Source organism: Setaria italica, unplaced genomic scaffold (genome assembly GCF_000263155.2).
Source record: "Setaria italica strain Yugu1 unplaced genomic scaffold, Setaria_italica_v2.0 scaffold_14, whole genome shotgun sequence".
Taxonomy (NCBI): domain Eukaryota; kingdom Viridiplantae; phylum Streptophyta; class Magnoliopsida; order Poales; family Poaceae; genus Setaria; species Setaria italica.
In genome coordinates, this window is record NW_014576738.1 from 6,147 (window position 1) to 27,500 (window position 21,354).

General features: G+C 36.8%; 1 protein-coding gene and 2 non-coding genes across 3 annotated transcripts; all 3 read right to left on the bottom strand.

The window, feature by feature from the left end:
* Window positions 1-944: 944 nt before the first annotated feature.
* On the bottom strand, window positions 945-1,018 carry TRNAW-CCA. Its single transcript has one exon. It is a non-coding gene; the product is annotated as a tRNA-Trp (tRNA).
* Window positions 1,019-1,149: 131 nt separating this feature from the next.
* On the bottom strand, window positions 1,150-1,223 carry TRNAP-UGG. Its single transcript has one exon. It is a non-coding gene; the product is annotated as a tRNA-Pro (tRNA).
* Window positions 1,224-16,505: 15,282 nt separating this feature from the next.
* On the bottom strand, window positions 16,506-19,297 carry LOC111256063 (50S ribosomal protein L2, chloroplastic; the record flags this gene model as incomplete). The annotated part of the gene is made up of 2 exons (XM_022823646.1): window positions 16,506-18,243; window positions 18,907-19,297. Coding segments are annotated over 2 exons (822 nt in total), but the record flags the coding sequence as incomplete, so codon positions are not given.
* Between the last annotated feature and the right edge of the window lie 2,057 nt (window positions 19,298-21,354).

The following is a 21,354-nucleotide window of genomic DNA, read 5'->3' on the forward strand; positions in this document are numbered from 1 at the left end:
TAGGGGAATATTTGATAAGAAGGAATAGGGGAATATTTGACCGTTTGTTCCAAAAAAAGGATGAAATCCATCCTATTGAAAAAGAAATAATCCGAAATAGAAAGAACTTTTTTCAAATTAAATTCTTTATTAATCTTTTTTTCCAAAATTTCCCCGAAAACCCAATTTTATTTTTCAATGGGGTTAGATGATCTAGTTTTTAATATTATTACTTTACTGACAAATTCCACAACAAATCTCTTGATTCGGCATTAGGGACTCATGTCCCGTCTGATGAATCGATTTTCTTTTACACTTTTGTATCTCACTCTATCTTGTTTTTTAGTATTATCTAAAATAACCGATGAATTATGAATTTTCCATAACTTAGGTAAGTGCTTTACCAACATATGTAGTGTAGTAAAAAAATAAATGGAATTTAACCCCTTCATGCTTACTATAACTAGTTATTTCGGTTTTCTACTGGCTGCTTTAACTATAACCCCAGCTCTATTTATTGGCTTGAACAAGATACGTCTTATTTGAAATGAATTGAATGAATAAGTCAGAAAAGAATAATCTTTCTTTTGGATTCCTGGTATTCTAGACTCTTTTCCACACTAATTATCAATTCTTTTCTTGGTCATTGAGATTCGTGGATAATTTAGACTATTATTTAGAGATAGATCGTACCTCTTTTTTTTTATCCCCTCGAACAAATCGAAATGATTGAAGTTTTTCTATTTGGAATCGTCTTAGGCCTAATTCCTATTACTTTAGCGGGATTATTCGTGACTGCGTATTTGCAATACAGGCGTGGGGATCAGTTGGATCTTTGATTGAGTAATATTTCTTTTTTGATTGACCTCCTCTCTTCTCTGGTCTGGAGGAGGTCAAATTGGAATTGCAATTCTACTTTGTTTTTTTAAGTTATTTTACTCTGTTTGACAGAAGATATATGGAATCACGCTCTGTAGGATTTGAACCTACGACATCGGGTTTTGGAGACCCGCGTTCTACCAAACTGAACTAAGAGCGCTCTCAAAACAAAAAGCAAATCCTTTTCTACTCCTAACGTGTCTCACGTCCGTATAGTATCCACAAATTCAAGTTATACCCACTTTAATTGATCTCCCCACTACTGCCCATAAAGAAGAGAGAATTAATAGGTAGGGATGACAGGATTTGAACCTGTGACATTTTGTACCCAAAACAAACGCGCTACCAAGCTGCGCTACATCCCTTTTCCAAATTGTTCTACAAGGGGATTGTACATAATTCCTTTCTTGTTTTCCACATCGTAATTTTCTTCTATTTCTCTATCTATATAGAACTTTCTTGTCATTTCTTGTTTTTGGTCTCATATAATCAAGGAAGGGAAGGGTATACATCTAAAATCCAGTCGAATTTCACCTAGAAAAGAACGATTCCTATTCCTTAGTAATGTATAGGAAGAAGGGGTCATCTTTTTTAGGGATAGGAAAATCTCGTCTATTATGATTCATTCTATATATATAGAATATTGATTTTGTTTTTTTAGTTAGGAATTTCGCCTAAACAAAAGAAATACAAAGGATCTTGGGCAAGAGTATCTGATCATATATGTATTCCAATACGGAAGGAGGATTTTCAATGCGGGATATAAAAACATATCTCTCTGTAGCACCCGTGCTAAGTACTCTATGGTTTGGGGCTTTAGCAGGTTTATTGATAGAAATCAATCGTTTATTCCCAGATGCTTTGTCATTCCCTTTTTTTTAATTCTAGTTATTCCTATGCGAGAGTTTAATTCTAGTTATTCCTATGCGAGAGATAGAATTCTTCGTGACATGACATGACATGACGAAATTTTCCCTTTTTGAATTCTTTTTTAGTATATGAAGCAAAAAGAAAGAAAAGATGGATAAGGATTGTATTCTTTAATTATTTCTCTATTTTTTATTACTTAATTTACGAATTTCAAAAATTTTTTATTCTATTGGATTCGTTAGAGAATTCGAAGAATTACAACAAAATCTTTAGAAATCGCATTTTTAGTTAGGAGCTTCTATGGATTTTATTCTTCTTCTTTGGATCCAAAATAGAAGAATAAAAGAATAGGTATAAGAATTAAGTTAAGTCGATCCAAAAAGGAAAGGAGGTTCATGGCCAAGGGCAAAGATGTTAGAATCCGAGTTATTTTGGAATGTATTAATTGTGTTCGAAAGGGTACCAATAAGGAATCGACGGGGATTTCTAGATATAGTACTCAAAAGAATCGCCACAATACACCCGGACAATTAGAATTAAGAAAATTTTGTCGTTATTGTCGCAAGCATACGACTCATAATGAAATAAAGAAATAGGAGCATCGTGTGTTCAATTTTTCCAAAGAACAGAAAGAGTAAGAACTTCTTATTAAATATATAGAACATAGATGGAACACAAAATACAAATCAACTCATCTGATTTTAGGTAGATATTATTTCATATGTATTGTATAGAGGGTTTATATTTTTATTTTTATATATAGTATATGAATTAAATAATATATGGACCAAAGAAAGACTACTTCTTCTGGATCCAAAATTAATAAAATAAAGAAATCCATTTTTTTTTTTTCAAATTTTTAAATAAGGAATAAATCATGTATATATCTAAACAACCTTTTCATAAATTTAAGCAACCCTTTCGTAAATCCAAACAAACTTTTCATAAATCAAAGCAACCTTTTCGTAAATTCAAACAACCTTTTCGTAAATCCAAACAACCTTTTCGTAGGCGTTCTCGAATAGGCCCGGGGGATCGAATTGATTATAGAAACATGAGTTTAATTAATCGATTTATTAGTGAACAAGGAAAAATATTATCCAGACGAATAAATAGATTAACCTTGAAACAACAACGATTAATTACTCTTGCTATAAAACAGGCTCGTATTTTATCTTTCTTACCATTTCGTAACTATGAGAATGAGAAGCAATTTCAAGCCCAGTCAATTTCAATAATTACTGGTCCTAGACACAGAAAAAATAGACATATTCCTCAATTAACACAAAAGTTCAATTCCAATCGAAACTTAAGAAACTCCAACCAGAATTTAAGAAACAACAATCGAAACTTAAGTTCCGATTGTTGATGTTTTATTCGAAAGGGTCAGACTCATATATAAAGAAAGTAATCCAGTTTTGATTCTTGTGTTTGTTATAAGAAAGAAAAATGGGAAAAAAGAAATAGTTTTTTTATTTATTGCAACATGCTCGTTGATTCCTACCACTTAATCTTAATTTATTGTATCTTCCCGGAGTTCCCTCTCCGGGAATTCGTTTTTAATTATTCCTGTATATTACTTTTTTATCCCTTTAATTGATGGTCTTTATTTTATTGGAATCGTGTAAAGATTATTTGGATTTGATACAGCTACTTGTGCAGCATTTTACGATTAAGAATCAATTCCTTCTTGTACAGATTGTGTATTAATTTACTATAACTATCGAATACGTTATATACCCGTGTTGCTGCGTTTATCCGAGTGATCCACAAACGACGAAATCCCTCTTTTGCCTGCCTCTATCTCGATGAGAAGAAACAAAAGCTCTTCTTACTTGTTGAGTAATCATTCGATTAAGTCTTAAATGAGCCCCTCTAAAGTTTGAGGCAAATGAACGCATTTTTGTTCGTCGTCTTCGAGCTATATATCCTCGCGGAACTCTGGTCATTGAATCAAATTAACCTTAATGAATAACTAATGATTTCTCTTCTTTTTAACCCTCTTTTTCCCATTAATAACAAAACGAATTATTCCGATATATAAATATTAATTCCAATGGCTTTTGCTACTATAACCTTCCCAACCACGATTTTTTATTCTATTCTCTTCACTTATTTCGCATAGAAATAACAAATTCTAACGATATTAAAAAAACAGTGGGTTCCATCGTTTCTATGGTTCCCTTTTAAACGGCGAGGCCCTCTCTATACACCGGAGCCCTTTCTTTCATTTCATCAAAAGGTATTGTGAACTTGTATAGTTCACATTCTTTGGCTCTACCTATCCATTATAGAGTAAATAGCTCTTTTCACAATAAGAGTTATTCATACAGTGACGGTATTTAATTATGAAAGTTGACTAAGTAGCTGGCCCTTTAGTCCGTTCTTTTAAGATAAAGGAGCAGAAACCTTTTTCTTTTTATTACTATTTCCTCCGCTTAATGGATAACCATTTGCTACCAATGGAGGAATTGCTTCTTGCAATTCCAATCTAGATGATTGAATTTGCACCAAAGGAAACCATAAATTCCATATACCATAGAAATCTAGGATAGAGAAGCTCTATCCGATTCATTGGTACCGATCATGGATACTTCAAAAATTTTCTTATTTGTTTGAACTCATGATCTGAACGAGTCGCACATACACCCTAGCACATGTTCCTCGACGCTGAGGACATCCCTTAAGCGCGGCCGATTTTCTAGCATTTCGTATTGGCTGTCTTGCATTTCTAATAAGTTGTTTAACCGTTGGCATGTCGTATGTATATAGAAAAAATGGATTGGTTTAGATCGATCTTAACCTGATGATTCATCATCATGAAGTATTTCTATTTTCTATAAAATAGCATAAAATCCGAATTTAGGTTTGAAATAAATTTACAAGAAATCCAGCCACTACCAATCCTTAAACATTTCTGGAAACCACACTGGATCAGTATCGCAGTGCTCGTCAATCATTTCATCCCCTACATATCGACAGTCCATAAGCTTTGGCTTCGTCTGCTGACATAAAAACATCCCTTTCCATGTCTTCGGATACAACCCAAAAAGGCTTGCCTGTTCTTAGTGCATAAACCCTTGTGATCATTTCGCGAACTTTGTGTAACTCTTCCACTTCTAGTAAAAATTCTGGTGTCCTTGCCCGATAATAAGCACTAGCAGGTTGGTGAAGCATAATCCTAGCGTGAGGGAATGCTATACGCTTGGTGGGTTCTCCTCCAAGCAGAATGAAGGAGGCCATGGAGGCGGCTATTCCGAGGCATATTGTATATATATCAGTGTCACCGTTTGCATCGTATCAAAAATCGCCATTCCTGAGATTAGCCACCCGCCAGGGGAGTTTATAAACAAAAAAATATCGCTAATTCCATCTTCTATACTGAGATATACCATCAGACCCGTAATATGATTCGTGATCTCGCAACGAATCTCTTGACCTAAAAAAAGTGTCCTTTCTCGATACATAACATTGTATAAGTCAACCCAAGTCGCTTCTTCATCTCCGGGAATCCGGTAAGGTACTTTTGGAACACCAATGGGCATATTAGATTAATATTATTAAATTTAAGTAAGAAAACTACACTTTAATATGGAAACGTAAGAATGGAAGAGAAAGAAAGAATCCAGAGTTTATTATCTTCATTTTTTTCTTATTCTATAAGAATACTATAGATTCTATTAATACATAGATTGAAAGATTATACATATAAGGAAGGTAAGACAGATTGAATAAAGAAAAAGGAATCCGTGATTCGAATGATAAACAAAGAGGGATTAAGGATCTATTCTTAGTTTTCCCAAATAGCCCAAGCTACCCATTGCATATTGGCACTTATCGAGTATAGAATAGATCTGCTTCTCTTTCTTCTTACAAACAGAATTGGCTTGTTATTTTTAATGGAATGAAATAAATATTTACGCTTTCTGACATAGAATCCCCTGGAAGGGTTAGGTACATAGGGATAGTTTTTTCCAATGCGATAAAATAAAGCGACATCGTGTCTATTTTTCTTTGCTAAAGGGGTATTTCCATGGGTTTGCCTTGGTATCGTGTTCATACTGTCGTATTGAATGATCCGGGTCGATTGCTTTCGGTGCATATAATGCACACAGCTCTAGTTTCTGGTTGGGCTGGCTCGATGGCTTTATACGAATTAGCGGTTTTTGATCCCTCTGATCCTGTTCTGGATCCAATGTGGAGACAAGGTATGTTCGTCATCCCCTTCATGACTCGTTTAGGAATAACCAATTCGTGGGGTGGTTGGAGTATTTCAGAGGAACTGTAACGAATCCGGGTATTTGGAGTTATGAAGGTGTAGCAGGTGCGCATATTGTGTTTTCTGGCTTGTGTTTCTTGGCAGCTATCTGGCATTGGGTATATTGGGACCTAGAAATATTCTGTGATGAGCGGACGGGAAAACCTTCTTTGGATTTGCCCAAGATCTTTGGAATTCATTTATTTCTTGCAGGGGTGGCTTGTTTTGGCTTTGGTGCATTTCATGTAACGGGTTTATATGGCCCTGGGATATGGGTGTCCGATCCTTACGGACTAACTGGAAAAGTACAAGCTGTAAATCCTGCGTGGGGTGCAGAAGGTTTTGATCCTTTCGTTCCGGGAGGAATAGCTTCGCATCATATTGCTGCGGGTACATTGGGCATATTAGCGGGCCTATTCCATCTTAGTGTCCGTCCGCCGCAACGTCTATACAAAGGATTACGTATGGGCAATATTGAAACTGTACTTTCCAGTAGTATCGCTGCTGTTTTTTTTGCTGCTTTCGTAGTTGCCGGAACTATGTGGTATGGATCGGCAACTACCCCAATCGAATTATTTGGGCCTACTCGTTATCAGTGGGATCAGGGATACTTTCAGCAAGAAATATATCGAAGAGTTAGCGATGGGTTAGCCGAAAATCTTAGTTTGTCAGAAGCTTGGTCTAAAATTCCCGAAAAATTAGCCTTTTATGATTATATTGGTAATAATCCGGCAAAGGGGGGATTATTCAGAGCAGGCTCAATGGACAATGGGGATGGAATAGCTGTTGGATGGTTAGGACATCCCGTCTTTAGAGATAAAGAAGGACGCGAGCTTTTTGTACGTCGTATGCCTACTTTTTTTGAAACATTTCCGGTAGTTTTGGTAGATGAAGAGGGAATTGTGAGAGCGGACGTTCCTTTTAGAAGAGCAGAATCCAAATATAGTGTTGAACAAGTAGGGTAACGGTGGAGTTCTATGGTGGCGAACTTAATGGAGTAAGTTATTCTGATCCTGCTACTGTAAAAAAATATGCGCGGCGTGCTCAATTAGGGGAAATTTTTGAATTAGATCGAGCTACTTTGAAATCAGATGGTGTTTTTCGCAGCAGTCCAAGGGGTTGGTTCACTTTTGGTCATGCTACCTTTGCTTTGCTCTTCTTTTTCGGACACATTTGGCATGGCGCTCGAACCTTGTTCCGAGATGTTTTTGCTGGTATTGATCCAGACTTGGATGCTCAAGTTGAATTTGGAACATTCCAAAAAGTTGGAGATCCAACTACAAAGAGACAGGCAGCCTGATACCACATTGCTATGGTATCTTTCACCTCTCTTTTTTGATTTGACATGAAAAACATCTCCTGTCCTTTCTTTGACTCTTTTTCTTTTTTTATATGGGAAATGCTCCCAAATGATAAGTGAATAGGTGTGGAAGTTATAATTGTAAATAAACCAGGATCGAATCTATGGAAGCATTGGTTTATACGTTCCTTTTAGTTTCGACTTTAGGGATAATTTTTTTCGCTATCTTCTTCCGAGAACCACCTAAGGTTCCGACTAAAAAATGAAATAATTTAATTGAAGGAAATAAATAATTTCATTGAAGTAAGAAGTCCCCCAGAGGGGAGACTTCTTACTTCAATTAGTCCCCATGTTCTTCGAATGGATCTCTTAATTGTTGAGAGGGTTGCCCAAACGCGGTATATAAGGCATACCCAGTAAAGCTTACAAGTAAACCAGATATGGAGATGGCGACTAAAGTTGCTGTTTCCATTTTTATAGAATTTCAAGATTACAATGGATCTAGGAAAAGATCGTGTATTTACAACTACACGGAATAGTATACAAAGTCAACACCAATGATTAAATAGAATTTATGGCTACACAAACCGTTGAAGATAGTTCTAGACCTAAGCCAAAACGGACTGGCGCAGTAGTTTATTGAAACCCTTGAATTCGGAATATGGGAAAGTAGCTCCGGGTTGGGGGACTACTCCTTTTATGGGGGTCGCAATGGCTTTATTCGCGATATTCCTATCTATCATTTTAGAAATTTATAATTCTTCTGTTTACTGGACGGAATTTTAACGAATTAGGTTTCTACTAACAAAAACTATGAAGTCATAGTTTTTCCATCCAAAAAAAGCCTTTCTACTTTAAGCTTCACATTTCTAGACATTCTGGTAGTTCGACCGTGGATTTTTTTGTTTCGGTATCTCTGGAATATGAGTGTGTGACTTGTTAGAATTGATCCTATTGATAATACATAGAAAGGGCCTGTTATCTCTATCAAGATGATTCTAATTCGTCGGATATTATTTATTCTAGTATCTGGAACACGAAATACATAGAGTGGATCAAGAAAAAAAATGGAACTATGATTCATACTCACTATTTAGACCTCGCAACCAGACTGAAAAAAAAAAATTCAAGTAGTTCTTAATAAAAAAAGAAATTTTCTTCCTTCCAATTTTGTTTGCCCAAAAGACAATTTTTTTCTCTTTCAATAAATGATCATCAAGCGGTTTTTATTCGAAGAACCCTTGCCTTTTGTTTAGCTTGAGACTCAATCATCGTGGCTCTAGTATGAATCTAAGGTTTTAATTGAACTGATTCATAGGATCGCAACAAGAAAATTTCTATCAGAAAACCACTATAAATTTTTATTTGATTTTTTTACAAGTAAAAAAATCAAATAAATAAAAAATAGGGAAGAGAAAAGTCAAGAGGCCTCTAATGATCAACATACGGGAAAGAAAGACAGATGAGCCAACTTGAGATTTTTTGGCATTATCATCACAAAGAAGAAATTCTGGATTTTTCTTATTTCATATCTTCAAGGCAAATCGATCGAATACCGTGGCTGGTGAAGTTTTGAACTTTTTTTTCTAATATCCGTTGAAAATTGTGTGTTTCTGCTTGAGCCGTACGAGATGAAATTTTCATATACGGTTCTCGGAGGGGGAATCGGGCTAGTTACCTATCTCAATAAAGTATATGATTGGTTGAGGAACGTCTTGAGATTCAGGCAATTGCTGATGATATAACTAGTAAATATGTTCCTCCTCATGTAAACATATTTTATTGTTTAGGGGGAATTACACTTACTTGTTTTCTAGTACAAGTCGCTACCGGTTTTGCTATGACTTTTTACTACCGACCAACCGTTACAGAGGCTTTTTCCTCCGTTCAATATATAATGACGGAGCCAACTTTGGTTGGTTAATCCGATCAGTTCATCGATGGTCAGCAAGTATGATGGTTCTAATGATGATCCTGCACGTATTTCGTGTGTATCTCACAGGTGGATTTAAAAAACCCCGTGAATTAACTTGGGTCACAGGTGTGGTTTTGGCTGTATTGACTGCATCATTTGGTGTAACTGGTTATTCTTTGCCTTGGGATCAAATTGGTTATTGGGCAGTCAAAATTGTGACAGGTGTACCTGACGCGATTCCAGTAATAGGATCCCCTTTAGTGGAATTATTACGTGGAAGTGCTAGTGTGGGCCAATCCACTTTGACTCGTTTTATAGTTTACATACCTTTGTACTACCTCTGCTTACTGCCGTATTTATGTTAATGCACTTTCCAATGATACGTAAGCAAGGTATTTCGGGTCCTTTATAGGGAAAGCATATCATAGAGAATTCTAATTCTCATATATCATATAGGGTAGGTTGTGGTATTTCATTGCTACAAACATATCTATTTTACAATAAGACATGTCATTTGGATACTTCTCTTCAACTTCGAACTATTTGATACAAATAGTTATAGTTGAAGTTAATTTTACGAAAGAAAATAAGGCGGATTATGGGAGTGTGTGACTTGAATTATTAATTTGGCCATGCAGATAGAGAATTGGATCTGCCACATTAGAATTCACGACCAAAGGTGTCTCCGCATCCAATCAACACGTAAGTCCCCTATCTAGGAAGGATAGGCTGGTTCACTCGAGGAGAATATTTTCTATGATCATACCCCAACCATGTCATCCATGAGCAGGCTCCGTAAGATCCCATAGAGTATAAATGGAATAAGTCATGTGATATGATCCAATTCTATATTTATTACACATACTTTTTATTATAGTATGGAAATGCATTCATTTTCTTTGCATCGATTTCGATCCGCAATACTATCGGAGTAAAAGAAGGGATCTAAGGAAGAACGTAGGCTAAACTTTTTGATTTTTTATTAGTAACAAGTAAATACTTTGTTTGGATGTAAGAAACTTGCGATATTGAGGGGATAAACACCAACTAATCAAGAGACAATCCACAAAGCAATTGATCATGATCAAATTTGTAAGCCCACTTGGATATGAGCATTTACGCATAAGAATAGGATTCTTTTCAATGAGTAGTATAGGCGCAACTTCGGAAAAGATAATCTGATAAAGCTTTTCTTGCCTTGAGTCATTGAGTCATTATATACCCTATTCTATTGTGGATTCTCCACGGTCTTATTTCTTTCATTCTTGCTCGAGCCGGATGATGAAAAATTCTCATGTCCGGTTCCTTTGGGGGATGGATCCTAAAGAATTCACCTATCCCAATAACAAAGAAACCTGACTTAAATGATCCTGTATTAAGAGCAAAATTAGCTAAAGGGATGGGACATAATTATTACGGGGAACCCGCGTGGCCCAACGATCTTTATACATTTTTCCAGTAGTAATTCTAGGTACTATTGCGTGTAATGTAGGTTTAGCGGTTCTCGAGCCGTCAATGATTGGTGAACCGGCGGATCCGTTTGCAACTCCTCTGGAAATATTACCCGAGTGGTACTTCTTTCCCGTATTTCAATACTCCGTACAGTACCCAATAAGTTATTGGGCGTTCTCTTAATGGTTTCTGTGCCAACGGGCTTATTGACAGTACCCTTTCTAGAGAATGTCAATAAATTCCAAAATCCATTTCGTCGCCAGTAGCTACGACCGTTTTTTTACTCGGTACTGCAGTAGCTCTTTGGTTAGGTATTGGAGCAACATTACCCATTGATAAATCCTTAACTTTAGGTCTTTTTTAGGGATTTTTCGAGTTGATTCATTCAACCGCGAAGCCCCTGCATGGGTATCTAGGAAATAGTTACTTCCAAGTGAATCTTCCCTAGATACCTAAAATCCATTTTATTATGATCCATTTCGCGAAAATATAGATTGTGCCAAAGATGCAAAATTGCTTTTTTTTCTTTTTATTCTAATTCAAAAAAAAAGAAAAAGAGGAAAAAATTGCAATGGATTTAAAGCGAGAACTTGTTCTTAAGTAAATCAATTGGGAGATGCTTCTCGAGAGTGTCCCATATAAGTTTTCCATCTTCCATACGAAAACTTTCAATTCGCATAAGATCCTCTTCAGTCTTACTCAAAAGGTCCAATAGTGTATGTATATTGGCCCTTTTGAGACAATTATACGTTCTAGAAGGCAATTCTAATTGATCAATAAAAATACAATTCAATGGAATTCCTTTTTTGTTTTTCTTTAGATTAGTGAATCTTTTTTGAAAGGTTAAAAGGGGTGGAGTAAATCTGTTTTATTTTCTTCGAAACTAGTGCCCTCTTCCTCTGCGTGTAGAAAAGGAAGAAATAAATCAATCAAATTACGAGAAGCTTCATAAAGCGCTTCTTTAGGAGTTAAACTTCCATTCGTCCATATTTCTAGAAAAAGTATCTCATGTTTTTCATTTCCATTCCCACAAGAAAAAATACTATAATTCACATTTCGAACAGGCATGGATACAGCATCTATAGGATAACTTCCATCTTGAGAGTTCTTTCTGAGTTCCGTATGATATCCGCGATCTCTCTTGATCTGTAACTCAATATAGAAATCAATCGGCTCTCTCAAGTTAGCTATAGGTTGTGTCGTATCAACGATTTCTACGGAAGGCGGTAAGATTATATCTTGAGCGGTTATGTATCTAGGACCTTTGACGCAATTGATGCGTCTCTAACTCCATAGAGATTACTTCTCAATACAATTTCTTTCAATTTAGTAAAATTTCTTGTATGGATTCTTCAATACCTACTATTGTAGAATATTCGTGTGGCACATTCCCAAATTTGGCGCGTGTGATACACGTTCCTTCTATTCTCCAAGTAAAGCTCTTCGCAAGGCAATACCGACAGTATCCGCTTGACCTTTTCTAAGCGGGGACAGAATGAAACGACCATAATAAAGACGCTTACTATCTACTCTTGATTCAACACACTTCCACTCTAGTGTTTGGGTGGATCCTGTTACCTCCTCTCGAACCATAACGGACTAGTATTATTATTTGATCATTGAATCGTTTATTTCTCTTGAAAGCGGTTTAATTCTTTTACAGACGTCTTTTTTTAGGAGGTCGACATCCATTATGCGGCATAGGTGTTACATCGCGTATACAACTTAACCGTACACCACTTTAGCAATGGCTCGTAATGCGGCGTCTCTTCCGCTACCAGCACCTTTTACCATAACTTCTGCTCGTTGCAAACCCACTGTACGAATAGCATCTACTGCTGTTCTTTGACCAGCATAGGGTGATGCTTTTCGTGAGCTTTTGAATCCACAAGTACCTGCAGAGGACCAGAAAACCACCCGACCTTGTGGGTCTGTAACGGTTATAATGGTATTGTTGAAACTGGCTTGAACATGAATAACCCCTTTTGTTATTCTACGTGCACTCTTCCGTAAACTAAAACGGGCATTCCTACGCAAACCAATACGCACTTTCTTACGTGAACCTATTTTTGGTATAGCTTTTGTCATATTTTATTATCTCATAAATATGAGTTAGAAATAACAAAAAGAAAAAAAGATACAAAGATATCCGTTTCAGGTAAAATATATCCTTTACTCTCATTTTTTTATTTGGAATTTGGACATTTCCGTAGGTACTTTTTTTTACTTTTTAGAAAGAAAAGCTCCTTTTTCGAAAGATTACCCCTGTCTTTGTTTATGCTTCGGATTGGAACAAATGACTCTAATTCGTCCACGCCTGCGAATCAGTCGACATTTTGTACAAATTTTACGAACGGAAGCTCTATTTTCATATATAGGTATTCCTTTCTTAAACTATGAATCTATTCTTTTGGAAAAAATGAGTCTCTTCACTTAAATTTTGAAACTTGGAAGTTATTACCCTAGAAAAACCTAATCCTTTGAATCTTTGGTATCCTTCAAATCTTCAGTATCCTTCGAGTCTTCGGTACGCTTCGAATCCTTATGGGGAAGTCTATAAATTATACGCCCCTTGCTGGAGTCATAACGACTTACTTCAATTTTGACCCTATCCCCCATCAGTATTCGTATAGAGCTAGACCGGATCTTTCCTGAAATATAGCCCAGGATGATGGTGTCATTCTCTAGGCGAACGCGGAACATTCCGTTGGGTAGGGCTTCCGTAACTAAACCTTCGAAAGTGACTTTTGCTTCTCTCGGTTTTTTTTTTTCTGTCATATTTTTTTTTCTCCTATTTTTCAATTTTTATTTTCAAAATAGGAAGTTCGAGATAGAATTCGGGTACTATAGGTGGGGCCATTACCATATATAACATAAGACTTCTCCCCCAATTCTGTTTAGTCGAGCTTCTCGATCTGTCATTATACCTCGAGAGGTAGAAAGAATAGCAATTCCCATTCCGCCCAAAACCTTAGGAATTCCTTGATAGTTGACATAAATTCGTAAGCCAGGTCGGCTGATACGCTTTAAAGAGGTTCTAGTTCTATATATTCCCTTTCTAGTCTTTCTCTTTTGATGTCGCAAGTTGAAACCAAGAAATATCTGTTACTTTCCTGATGTTTCCGAACACTTTCAATAAAACCCTCTCGTAGAAGTATTTTAACAATGTTTTCGGTAATATTTGTGGATACTACTCGAACAGTTCCTTTTTTATTCATGTCTGCGTTTCTTATAGAGGTTAGTAAATCAGCAATAGTGTCCTTGCCCATAAGACTCTAATTCTAGGTTCCTCCTAATTTTTCTATAATCAACATGTTTTCCTTTTTCTTTTAATTTTAGATTTTAAAGCATATACGTGAGACACAATCTACTAATTTTTTCTTTGATCTATATCTCGTCTACTAGTGTTTATAATACTTCAGGAGCTAATGAAACTATTTTAGTAAAATTCAATTCTCTCAATTCTTCGGCAATCGCGCCAAAAACTCGAGTTCCTTTTGGATTTCCTTTTTGATCAATGATAACTGCTGCATTGTCATCATAGCGTATTATTATACCATCTTCGCATTTGAATTCTTTACATGTACGTACAATTACAGCTCGAATTACTTCGGATCTTTCTAGAGGCATTTGGGGCACTGCGTCTTTGATTACAGCAACAATAACATCACCAATACGAGCATATCGCTGATTACCAGCGGCTCCTATGACTCGAATACACATCAATTTTCTAGCTCCACTGTTATCTGCTACATTTAAAAGGGTCTGAGGTTGAATCATATTATTTTGATTTCAATTTGTTATTTCAATGCAAAAGGATGAAAGAAATATTGTCTTTCTAGAAAGAAAAACCTGGGGTTTTTTATCTTAAATACTCCTTTTTGGGGTTCTATATCTCTAATCGAAGAAATTGACTTCGTATGGGCATTTTACTGGCAGCTATAGAGATAGCTGCTCTAGCTACAGTTTCGGATACTCCGCTCATTTCATAAAGTATTCTACCTGGTTTAACAACGGCTACCCAATATTCGGGGGATCCCTTTCCTGAGCCCATACGTGTTTCTGTGGGTCTCATTGTAACCGGTTTGTCGGGAAATATACGCACCCATATTTTTCCACCACGACGTGCATATCGTGTCATTGCTCTTCGTCCTGCTTCTATCTGTCTTGCGGTGATCCAAGCGGGTTCAAGTACTTGAAGAGCATATCTACCAAAACAAATACGATTGCCTCGGCAGGATTTTCCCTTCATTCTTCCTCTATGTTGTTTACGAAATCTAGTTCTTTTGGGGTTATAGTCGACGGTTCTTTCTTAGTTCCATCTCTACTGCAAAACTGGACATGAGAGTTTCTTCTCATCCAGCTCCTCGCGAATTAAATGAGAAAGCGTGCGAATTTCTCTAATTCCATAATATTTTGGAATCTCCTTATTTTTATTCTTATTGAATCGTGGTAAAGTATTCTAATCCAATAAGGATTTCGCGGGCGAATATTTACTCTTTCCTGTCTTATTTGTTAATTTAGAATCTTATCAATAAAGCCACTTTTTTGGTTTGTTCCGCCATCCCACCCAATGAAGTGTTAGGATTCTTTTCAATAAAATCCGATGCCGTCATAGGTTTTCTCGTTCCCACTGCTTCTCCTTTAATGGTTAGGTTTGAATCCTGCAATGGAGCTTCCAAAAAATGTCTTCCGAGTCAATTTTCTCAGTTTTATTAACGCGGGCTGCTCTTTTTTATTTCTTTAAATTTTGATTTGTTATTTCAAAAGTTACGATTTCGAATTCTCTCTTTTTTTTATTATTTTATTATATTGATGCTTTATCACATTGCTTTTTTTTTATGATGTAATTCATAGACCATACACATTGGAATCCTATATCTTTCTTATTCTTCTTCCTTCTATCTATCATCCCTCCTTTTATCCACATCCCTTTAGTTTTGCTTCACAGCCTAAAATCAGGTTTCTTTTGTAGAGAAAAAAATGCAGTTGCTACAACTATATGATAGATCTACTCATTTTTATAGATGTATTTATTCACATAGTGACTGGTTCTTAGTTAGGATCTCGACATACGAAGCAATAGGTTGGTTATTAGTTAATTTTCTAGAATTACTAAGTTTTTTTCTATTTTTAGTAGGGTTCAGCCAATTTTTTTTTATAAATCCTCATTTTTGACCCTAAAGAAAAAACTAACGAGTCACACACTAAGCATAGCAATTATATTAAAAGATTTATCAATTTTCATTAAATCTTATAGAAAGAGATATAATTTCTTCTTTTTTTAGGGATTTTGGGAAAAAGAAGTTCTTGTCTTATTCTATCAACGAGCAGAATGGGAAGACTGGGTTAGTTATTCTTCTTCTACGAATATCCAAATTTTTACACCTAATACTCCATAGATAGTTCGAATTGGATAGCAGCAATAATCAATTTTAGCGCGAATTGTTTGTAGGGGCAGTCTGCCCTTTTTGATGCATTCGGCACGTGCAATTTCTTTCCTGCTAGACGACCCGCAATTTTGATTTTTACTCCCTTTATGTCTGCTTTTTTAGTTAATTCAATGGCTTTTTTCATTGCTTTTCGGAATGAAACTCTATTTTTTAATTGGAAAGCTATATATTCTGCAAGAATATTAGGTTGTCTATAAGGTTCTTTAACCTTTTCGATAGCAATATTAAGTCTCTGGTTTACAGAATTAACTTCCTTTTGGAGATCTTTCTCTAATTCTTCGATTGCTCCCTTTTTCTTTAATAAATTGGGGAATCCAATATGGATTATGACGTGGATTGTATCAATTTCTTTTTGAATTTCTATATGTGTAATTACTTCAGAACTTGAGTCTGATTCTATTTTCTATTCGAGCCTTTTTTCCTATTCTGTTGTATATAGTTCTTGATACAATTCCGTATTTTTTTATCTTCCTGTAGACCTTCAGAATAATTTTTTGGTTGTGCGAACCAAAAGGAATGGTGATTTTGGGTTGTACCAAGTCTGAAACCGAGTGGATTTATTTTTTGTCCCATATTTTCTATTCTATTTCTTTTTTTATTGGGAATCGAAATCTTGGATTGATCTAAAGATTATTTAGATTTCTTTACTATATTTAGTACAATTGTTATATGACACATGGTTTTTTTTATAGAATAACTACGTCCTCGAGCTCGAGGTCTGAATTTTTTCATAATAGTACCCCTACTGACTTCGGCTTTAGTGATGAATAAATTCGCTTTGTCGAAATCCCTATAATGAGTAGCATTTGCTGCTGCCGAATAAACCAACTTTAAGATGGGATAAGACGCTCGATAAGGCATGAGGTTCAGTATCATAACGGTTTCCTCGTAGTAACGCCAGCGAATCTCATCAAGAACTCTTTGTGCTTTGAAAACAGACATATGTATGCGTTTTTGTGCTTTGAAAACCCGTTCGAATTTAAGTAGACGATCAGTTGGAACTTTTCTTGCGAGTTTCCTTAGCTCGTTCTTCTTCTTCTTTATCCTAGGGGTATACTTTACCAATTTGAAACTTGTCATAAATAAGGTTATTACCCGTCTATCTTACTTTATTTGAATCCAATTATTTCTTTGTTTATTCTGAATCTTTCTATTCTGAATTCAGTTAACGACGAGATTTAGTATCTTTTCTTGCACTTTCATAACTCGTGAAATGCCGAGTAGGCACGAATTCCCCCAATTTGCGACCTACCATAGGATTTGTTATGTAAATAGGTATATGTTCCTTTCCATTATGAATCGCGATTGTATGGCCAACCATTGCGGGTAGAATGCTAGATGCCCGGGACCACGTTACTATATTTCTTTCTCCTCCTTCATATTAACCTTTTCGATTTTTGCCAATAAATGACGAGCTACAAAAGGATTCGTTTTTTTTCGTGTCACAGCTGATTACTCCTTTTTTTCATTTTAAAGAGTGGCATCCTATGTCCACTATCTCGATCGAGGTATGGAGGTCAGAATAAATAGAATAATGATGAATGGAAAAAAGAGAAAATCCTTTAGCTGGATAAGGGGCGGATGTAGCCAAGTGGATCAAGGCAGTGGATTGTGAATCCACCATGCGCGGGTTCAATTCCCGTCGTTCGCCCATCGCATTATTGCAAATTCCAAAAATGCAATTTTCCATATTCCTAGTTACGTATTTACTTACGGCGACGAAGAATAAAACTATCACTATATTTTTTCCTTTTCCTAGTTCTTCTTCCAAGCGCAGGATAACCCCAAGGGGTTGTGGGTTTTTTTCTACCAATGGGGGCTTTCCCTTCACCGCCCCCATGGGGGTGGTCCACAGGGTTCATAACTACCCCTCTTACTACGGGGCGTTTACCTAGCCAACACTTAGATCCGGCTCTACCCAAACTTTTTTGGTTCACCCCAACATTACCCACTTGTCCGACTGTTGCTAAGCAGTTTTGGGATACCAAACGGACCTCCCCAGATGGTAATCTTAAAGTGGCCAATTTACCCTCTTTTGCAATCAGTTTCGCTACAGCACCTGCTGCTCTAGCTAATTGCCCACCCCTTCCACGTGTGATTTCTATGTTATGTATGGCCGTGCCTAAGGGCATATCGGTTGAAGTAGATTCTTCTTTTTTCTCAAAAAACCCCTTCCCAAACTGTACAAGCTTCTTCCAAAGCATACGGCTTTCTAGATGTATATGACGATCTCTAGACAGATGGATCTTATATGAATCGTATGATGAAGTACCACATGAGTGGATATATAGAAAAGGAATCCAAATCTGCCGAATCGCTCATGTTATGATCTTCTACATCCTAGGTCTCCGCGTTCCGTCATCTGGCTTATGTTCTTCATGTAGCATTCAGATCGAATGACTCTATGAAATTACGTCGATACTTCCACATATTATGGGTAACGTAGGAGACATCCCTATTTTCACCCGGGGGTCTTAATTACCACTGCTTAGCTTTCAATTCGCCTCTGACCATCAAATTAAATGTGAATAACCCGTCCTCCTCTCTTTGAAACAAGGGGCGCTTCCGGTTCTGTGCGTGCTTCAAACAATTTTGTCTTCTCCATATTACCATATCTCTAGAGTCAATAATTTTCTATGAGGAACTACTGAACTCAATCACTTGCTGCCGTTACTCAACAGTTTTCTGTTGAGGTCTATCCCGTAGAGGTAGTCAAATTGGATCAGTGATCGATTTCTAGGTTTCGTCGTAAACCTAATTGGTTACTTCCAATTACGTAAATCAATAGTTCAAACCGCACTCAAAGGTAGGGCATTTCCCATTGATATAGGAACTTTTGTACCAGAAACAATAGTATCTCCAATTATAGCCCCTCTGGGATGTAAAATATATCTCTTCTCACCATCCCCATAGTGTATGAGACAAATGTATGCATTTCGATTAGGGTCGTATTCTATGGTTACGATTCTACCAGATATGTCTTTTTGATTCCGTCGAAAATCGATTTTACGGTATAGGCGCTTATGACCTCCCCCTCTATGCCTTACGGTAATGATTCCTCTGGCATTACGACCTTTACCACAACGGTGCCGTCCATGGATCAATTTATTTCGTGGATTGGATTTCACTTGCCTGTCTACGGTTCCCTTGCGTGTGCTCGGGATAGGTGTTTGTATAAATGTTTCGCCGTATTATTAAGTATTCTCCTTTAGTTCGTTTCTCTATCTAGAAGTGGAATAGAATAACCCGGTTGAAGGGTAATGATCATACGTCTGTAATGCATTGTATGTCCCAGAATAGGTCCCATTCTTCTACCCTTTCCGGGTAGTCGATGGCTATTCACAGCTACTACCTTAACACCAAAGAAGAGTTCGACCCAATGCTTTATTTCTGTCTTAGTGAATCCCGATTCGACATTAGAAGTATATTGATTCTTTCCCAATAAACGAAGACTCTTTTCTGTAAATACTGCGTATTTGATTCCATCCATAAATCGACTTTCCCTCCTATGCTCTGAGTTCCAGTATCGATAAGAATTCGAGTTCTTATTGTTCTTATGTTATGGTATGAATATACCATACCAATTCGTTATGTATGGATGATGGATGAGATTCCATAGATAGAGAGCCAGTTCCAATAGACTTATGGAACGTTCCCGTTCGCGTGCATCCAGCAGGAATTGAACCCGCAAATTTACCAATTATGAGTTGGGCGCTTTAACCATTCAGCCATGGATGCTTAACAGGGATCATCGTACATCGTAAATAACCAATTTTCATATAGAAAGACATATCATAGAAAAATGAAATCGAAAATATTCGGAGATGGCAAATATTCGGAGATGGCAAATATTCGGAGATGACTATGAAAACACCTCTCTGGATCCTCGAATTGAAAGAGAGATTGAGAGGGATCAAGAATCCTAATTCTCGCTATTTGGAATGGATCCAATTCTATTGAGTCTGACCCATAGTGATCATTTCTCTTTAGCAAAGAATGACCTTGGTTATCAAAGGATTGAACAACCGGGATCCATTTACTTATGATACCTAGTTGACATTGCTAACAAGGATCTAATGAATTATGAGTTTAATAGATGCTCTTTAGCAGAAAGACGTATATTCCTTGCTCATTATCAGACAATCACTTATTCCCAAACCTCGTGTGGGGCTAATCGTTTTCATTTACCATCTTATGGAAAACCCTTTTCGTTCCGCTTAGCCCTATCGGGTATTTTAGTGATGGGTTCTATAGGAACTGGACGATCCTATTTGGTCAAATACCTAACGAAAAATTCCTATTTTCCTTTCATTAAGGTACGAGGGCTTCTTATTCCACAAGAACGAAAGCACCTTTTCATTCTTTCATATACTAGGGGTTTTTACTTGGAAAAGACAATGTTCCATACTAAAGGATTCGGGTCCATAACCACGAGTTCCAGTGCACTAGATCTTGTAGCACTTAGCAACGAGGCCCTATCCATTAGTATTCCACATAAGAAATCCATTATAGAAACTAATACAATTAGATTAGCTCTTCATAGACAAACTTGGGGTTTGCGAGCCAAGATAAGACCGGCTCGGGATCATGGGACCCTTTTCTATCAGATAGGAGGGGGTCTTGTACAAAATAGACTTCTAAGTAATAACCCCATAGATCCTATATCTATCTATATAAACAGGCAATCGTGTCAGGAAGCGGCTTTTTCTTTGGCCAAACGGTACTTCGAACTTGGAACGAGCATGAAGAGATTAACGAGACTTCTTTCTCTTTTGAGTTTTTCTGGCGGACCGGTCGCGCAAGATCTTTGGTCTTCCCCCGGAACCGATGAAAAAGTGGGTCGCTTCTTATGGACTCGCTCAGAATGATTCTTCTCTATCTATAGTTCATGGCCTATTAGAAGTAGAAGGTGCTCTGGTGCAATCCTTACCGACAGAAAAAGATTGCACTCGGGTTGATAATAATCGAGTGCCATTACTTCGTCGGTCCGAACCAAGGAATCCGTTAGAAATGTTTTGAAATGGATATTGTTCTCTCTTTGATTAGGGATTGCTATATGAAAAGAAGTGGAGTTTGAAAAAGGGAACGGAATGGTCAAACCGGAACTGCTAGAGGAACGAATTTTCAATAGCATAACTTGGGCTCCTAGAATATGGGGCCCTTGGGACAATCTATTTGATTGCAGGGATAGGTACGCTGAATATGACTGGGGATTTTCCTATGGGTATTGGAGCGGGTCCAAGCAGAT